We start from the raw sequence: 6,644 nt of genomic DNA on the forward strand, positions 1-6,644 counted from the left end.
TATCCATGGAGACTTGGTTTTGGGATTTTGGTTAGCGTTTAGGAGGAGAAGTTCTGTTTTTGACCCGTTGAGTTTGAGGGAACTGATGGTCATCCAGTCATCTATCAAAGTGAGACATTGCTCTAGTTGATGATGGTGGTCTTTTTGTCCGGTGATGCGAAAGTAGATTTGGGTATCGTCAGCGTATGAGTGGAAGCAGAGGTCTGATTTTTGGTTTCAGACCAAACGTTATACATTTGCCACCATTCCAGTCATTTCCCATTTATTTTTTGAAGTTAATATATAATAAATCTATAATTAAAATGTGACCAGTGTTAACCAAAGGAACGTTAGCTTAAAGGATACGTCCTTTAAAAAAAGTGACCTTTTAGTAATAGGTGGAGTCTAGTGTTCTGAGTCAACCTCTGGTTTCTTTATCTATTGGATACTTAAACAGCTAGATGGAGCACAATTCCCGACCCTGTTCCCATACTTGGAGTTTTGGATATTGTCACCCAACTTTGTGTGTTGCAACCCATCCCTCTTTCCCCACCCATTTCTGTGTCCCTGCCCACCTTTGTGCTCCTCCTGCTACGTTGGCCATAAAATAAATTACATAAAAATCCATCAGGGAGAGTTTTCAGTGGACAGACCCTCTGAAGACTTTCTCTGCCTGGTGCATTAGGACACACACCATGGATGGAGTATATTAACCCCCAAACCATGGATAAAGAATATAAACCTCCATGCCACAGATAAATTACCCCCCTACCCCACAGATTTTGTTCATATACATTGCCATTATGCTTTTCATATTATCATTGTTTATTGAGCTGCTCGTTTAATAAGAGAGTTTACATTGCAGTTAGAGAATAGAATATCAATTATAGTAATTCATTAATGGCGCATTGCAGAAAGGACAAGTAAGCATTACTTGGAGTCTGATGGGATTTCATAGAGGATCCCATGTCTTCATTTATATTGTACAAGCACATGAATCATTTTACCCTTCAGCTGTTTCAGGAAACCATAAACTGACAGAATAAAATATGTATTTATTGAAAGTTGGATGATAACAAATTGTGTACGGCTGGTATCAGCTCACTGGAGAAGTTATTGAGAGCAGCAATAATTGTAGTGGGATCCAGCTCATTTATTTGCTGAGATATTTGGGACACCTTGTTATTAATCCATTTACGATCGGATTCGGAAAGTGTGTTTGACATACTGCCAACCAAGGCTTTAAGGTGTCCAAGAGCCTCAAGCAACTCGCGAGCGGGGGTGCTCAGAGTTGTCAAAGGGGTGGAGGTTGTTGTGGAAGTTGTAGTTGTGGGTGACCTTGCATACAAAGCACGACGTACTCTTGGGTGAGTAACTCTCTCAGACATCCAGCCATCTGATCCTGAACCTTCAATGGCATCAGTCATAGTTGTAGTCGTAGTAGTTGTGGTTGTAGTGGGAGTAGTTGTAGTTGGGGTTGTAGTGGGAGCAGTTGTAGTTGGGGCTGTAGTGGGAGCAGTTGTTGTTGGGGTTGTAGTAGGAGTAGTTGTAGTTGGGATCGTAGTGGGGGTAGTTGTAGTTGGAGTTGTTGTAGTTGGGGTTGTAGTGGGATTAGTTGTAGTGGGAGTAGTTGTAGTTGGGGTTGTAGTTGGAGTAGTAGTTGTTGTGGTTGTAGTTGTAGCTGGGGCAAGGGCTACCATATCTGAAATAAAACACAGATACAAGTTTCAGTCATTTGCACACAGTCACAAAAATTAATCATAAATATTGTTTTATTCTGAAATTGACATTGCAAGAAAGTCTCACTTTCTGAGATTTATAGGTCCTACAAACAAGTACAATGTGAGTGTGACTATCATACGGAATTTTCCTGATATGTTATTATGAAAACACATAGCACAAGCCTCCATCTCGGTTCCCAATGTTCCTAGTTTCAGCTGAATAAGCTGTTTCTGTGACCACGGCAGGAGTCCTTCCCAGCTCATGGCAGAGGTCTGAGACTAATGGAATGGTGGATAATCCCCCCCCCCCCAAGTTAGAGACTACTTGGCTGGATGTCAATGGAGAAACGAAGATTTTATTTTTTAGCACCCATTGGCTCATATTTGTATAGCCATGTCCCAGCAAACTATCGGGCTGCATGGTAATTCGCCTCCACCTCGTAGGGGTACCTGACAAGCAGAAGGTGTATACAAGAATTTAGTGCTGGCAGCATTAAACTGTGGGAGATGTCGTTTGACAAAGGAACCATGCTATGAAAGTTAATGGACTGTTGCTCTACAATTCCCAATGAGAGACTGTTATGAGAAGGAGAAAGAGACGTATTTTCCCGGGCCAAATACTTCCCCTTGCTGTGAGGATAATGGAGCATACACATCGCTATTCCCAAGTGCACACTAACCAGCTACAAGCCTGTCACATGAGATACAGACTAAAGCACTGATAACCTATGTGATGAGAGCCAGAGTCACTAAAGGCAGATTCAGGAGTGAGCTGACATCTGAACAGCCGGGCCAGTTGCAGTGAGAGGACATTGCTGCCATTGAACTATCGCTGCTAGCAAAGACTGATTATATAGGGGCCAGCCATCTAACTAGCAGTCTTATTCCCTGCATGCAAACTTTATTGAGACTGTAGTTGCAGTATGTGCACCACCATAAAGACTGGGCCCCTTTTATAGCCGGCTATAGAACTAGAGCCAAGCACTGCTCACCAAATAGCTGCTTTACAAGAACTTTTCCCATTGTCCGTAGTAAGAGGTACCTCTTTAGGGAGCCTTATATTTAATTGTAGCCATTCATATAGAATGCACTCTAAAGCGATTATAGCCTACTGGCTACAGAGAAGTTATTGTAGTATTGATCATCGTTGCTGTTACTGTTTATTAATACTAGTACTTATGGCTGATTTTGTTTGCTAGGTTTACTTTAATTTAGTGGTACAGAGTACTTCCATAAGCTGCTATATTGTGATTATATAGTCTAGGGGGATTTTATTGAACTAATTCTCTTTTTGCTTATTTATGCACATGCTGCCATTTACTTCAACCTGTGACAATATACTGAGTTTATTTACAATCCCAAGCAGCCATGTCAGTCCTGCCTGCTGGACTAAAGAATGGTGCCTCTCCTACCCCCTTCCCTTCCCTCTCTGTTCTGCTCCTCATGCATGCACTGATTTTTTTTTCCAGGAAAACAATGCTGTTGCCCTGACTCTTAGAAGCTTGGCCACACACCGCATATAAGGAAATGGCTAATGGTGATGTAGTTCTGGAGGTGTCCCTTCATCAATAGTAAATGAAACCTGCAGCTGCCTCTAAAAACAGGTCCTAAGCTGACTTCACCTACTAAAAATGCTCACTGCCTGACTGCTAAGCACAAAAAAATGAATCCAGTAAACTTGTGTTGAAGTCAGATTTTCTCATCTAACTCCCGGTCTGTGGCCCAAAGGGCATTAAAGCCAATGAGTTAGCATGGCAGCCATACTACTAGGAACAGGTATGAGAAGGTCGCAGCTGTTACTGGGCTCCTCTCTCAAGTCACCCATTGTGTTGACTGGGTGTAGCGGTCATCATAGGTAGGGAAGGCTGTTCCTTCAGACCTGCTTAGCAGCACATTGCTCAGTCCAGGGAAATGTGCAACCTATATAACTATAAATTTGTAGCATTAGAAATGAGTTGGATATTTTAGGTATGGAAAAGATTTGACTGGGGCTTTGGAGTGCTAAGCAACAACATGTGACGTTCATATTATGAAAGAGAAGTCAACAAGTCTACGATGTTCTCACATTCCAGGCTTGATTGAATACATCCCCTCATATGAACTTCTTTGTCATTACATCCTCTTATAGAAGGTTCTCTGTCAACACACTCTCTTATAGGAGGTCCTCTCAAAAAATCTTCTCATGGGAGGGAATCTGTCAATAAGTCCCATCATAGGAGGTTTTCTGTCAACACCTCCCCAATAGGAGGCTCTCTGTCAATACATCCCATCATAGGAAGCTGTCTATCAATACATGCCCTAAAAGGAAGTTCTCTGTCAATATATCTCTACATAGGAGTTTATCTGTCAATACTTCCCCTCATAGAAGGTTCTCTGTTAACACACTCTGTTATCGGAGGTTCTCTGTCAAAACCTCCCCTCAGAGGAAGTTCTCTGTCAATACATCTCCTCATGGGAGGTTCGCTGTCAATACATTCTGTCATAAGAAGTTCTCTGTTGAAAATTCCCCTCATGGGATGTTTTCTAACAATAATTCCATATTTCAGTTCATAGGAGGATTTTATATCAATACATTCCCTCAAAGGAGGTTCTTTGTCAATAATTCCACTCATAGAAGGCTCCCGTTCAATACATCCCCTCATAGGAGGTTCCCTGTCAATAATTCTCCTCATAGGAGGTTCCCTGTCAATACACCCACTCATAGGTGGTTTCTAGACAAACATTCCCCATATGAGGTTTTATGTCAATACACCCACTCATAGGTGGTTCTTTGTCAATATTTCCCTTCTTGTGAGGTTTTTTGTGAATACGTATTCTCCATAGGAGGTTATCTGTCTATACTTCACCTCATAGGAGGTTCTCTGTCAATATTTCCCCCAAAAATGTAGTGACATTTGGGGGCATATTAACTGTGTAAAGCAGTGAAGGTGTCAGAGAGGTTACCTGGTTGGGCGCCGGTGTGCGCCGGGGCGCGTTGGCGCCCGTGTCTCCGTGCATGCCGGGGCGCGTGTTCCAGGGGGCACTGGCGTGTCTGGTCTTACCAGCCGTGGCGTGCAGGGTGGCGTCCGGGCGGATGTGCGTACGCGCGTTCGTGCTAACGCGCGTCCGCGCTAGCGCGCGTTCGCCTATGGGCGTTACCGCAGGCGTGCCCGGTGGCGTTGGCGTGCACGCTGGCGTCGGGGGCGCGCTCGGGCGTGCGCGGGGGCGCGCGGCGCTTTGGCGAATCGGCGTACGCACGTGCGCGGCGTTTTGGCGCCAATCAGCCTATTTAGGTCTGCCTCTGTCTCTGTTTGGTGCTGCCTGATCAACAGCTCTGTGTCTTGTTCCCGTGATCCTCCCTGTGTTCCTGTGTTCCTGAAGGTTGACCCGTTGTGACCCGGCTTGTCTTTGGACCTCCCTTGATTGCTGCCCGAACCTGACCCCGGCTTGTTTGACCTTGTTACTGCCTGCTCCTCTTGTACTGTCGCTGCCAGCCTGCTGCCGACCTCTGCCTGTGTGTGACCACCCTGCTTAGCTCCCGCTCAGCATCAGTTCCAGCCTATCTGAAGCTCTACCGGTTGCCTGCAGAACCACCTTGCTCCAGGACTCCACATCAGGCCCTCATACCACTCCGCATTCGTGGGCTTCCTGTTTACTCTATCAGGGGCCCCGAATCGGATACGTAAGGGAGCCTACCCTCTGCCCAAGCGGACTCACCTGTCTGGTAAGTGTGACCTGACAGAAGGTAACTTTCACCAATTGTTCACTGGTGATAAATTAAATACTGTAATTTAAAACCCATGCTCCTGAAAGATTCACCTACAGTAGACTAACTGCTTCATACATATGCCCCTTGATGTCTCTAACTTGAATAGGTTGTCTATGAAGAATGGTTGATGTTAAGGACTTTGTAGAACACTGTGTCATGTAAGTCATTTCACCACCAAGCCCTACCAACCTGCCACCAAAGGAAGCAGCCTCACCTGTGCAGTAGACATCAAATCGCAGGGATCCCGAGTACTTGTACACCCAATATCCCCCCGGGCAGGCTTTCACCGGAATACTCGGCCCTGGGACACATCCAAGCGAAATGCTGTTACTGAGCAGAGGCGCCATGACTATCCCATCACCGATGCTTGGGTGCTTTCCTGCAAGAGAGAATGGCTGCATGGAACCACACTTCAGGGCACCCACACACCCTTCTCTTAGGCTGACCCCCTTGCCAACATAGCGGAACCATCCAAAGTAGTTGCGGTCAGTATCAAATCTTCCAGGGGAGGCGAGGTTGTACAGTCGGGCTGTTCCATTTATGGTCTTGTAGTTGTAGCAAGGATCAGCACATTGAGCATCCCCCTTTATGTCCAGACAGTCCAGGTCATCGCTACACTTTCCCGAACTTCCACAGGCAGCGTTCCTGTTCATAGAACATAGGTAGATGCCATTCCTGTTGTAGCAGGTATCTGTTGGAGAACACTGGTTCAGAGTATCATCAATACACTCGTTGATGTCCACGCATTGCTTCTTTTTCCCATCCCAGGTGTAGCCTTTGGGACAACACTTTACAGTATCACAGAACACCATTGCTGTACAGTTTAGACCGTCCCCAATATATCCAGATTTGCAGGAGCAAATCGCAACACCTTGACTGAGTTCACAGTTGGCCCTTGATGTCGTGTTACAGTCACCGCATGTTCTGGCATCTGTTTAAAAGAGAAAATTATGAATTGATAGATGACATGGAGGAGACCACTGACCACAACAACAACCCTAACTGAATACCTTCCTAATTGTAGCAGAAAACATTCACTCAAGACATAATTGTTCACTTTCATTATAGTGTTTGTCCAGGTAAAACCAATTTTTTAGTTTTGGGTAGGGTGGCCAAAGGTTACAACTTCTGTTGGGTTTTTACTGCTATTCAGGGTTTGGTAAGGTGATTTACCCTCAATTCTTGTCCTGCTAATA

General features: G+C 45.0%; 1 protein-coding gene across 1 annotated transcript; it reads right to left on the reverse strand.

Annotated features, from left to right (window-relative positions):
• Positions 1-1,034: 1,034 nt before the first annotated feature.
• LOC141126442 (uncharacterized) lies at positions 1,035-6,260 on the reverse strand. Its single transcript, XM_073612382.1, has 2 exons — positions 5,663-6,260; positions 1,035-1,681 (listed from the first exon to the last, which is right to left on the reverse strand). The coding sequence occupies exons 1-2, from the start codon at positions 6,258-6,260 to the stop codon at positions 1,035-1,037; spliced, it is 1,245 nt and encodes a 414-aa protein (XP_073468483.1).
• Between the last annotated feature and the right edge of the window lie 384 nt (positions 6,261-6,644).

This window comes from Aquarana catesbeiana, linkage group LG02 (genome assembly GCF_042186555.1).
Source record: "Aquarana catesbeiana isolate 2022-GZ linkage group LG02, ASM4218655v1, whole genome shotgun sequence".
Taxonomy (NCBI): Eukaryota; Metazoa; Chordata; class Amphibia; order Anura; family Ranidae; genus Aquarana; species Aquarana catesbeiana.

Bases quoted from the DNA above. Each gene is read 5' to 3' on its own strand.
- LOC141126442 (XM_073612382.1), bottom strand. From the start codon at position 6,260: ATGGTGTTCTGTGATACTGTAAAGTGTTGTCCCAAAGGCTACACCTGG. The intron at 1,682-5,662 runs GTGAGGCTGCTT...GTTTTATTTCAG, and splicing joins ATTTGATGTCTACTGCACAG to ATATGGTAGCCCTTGCCCCA.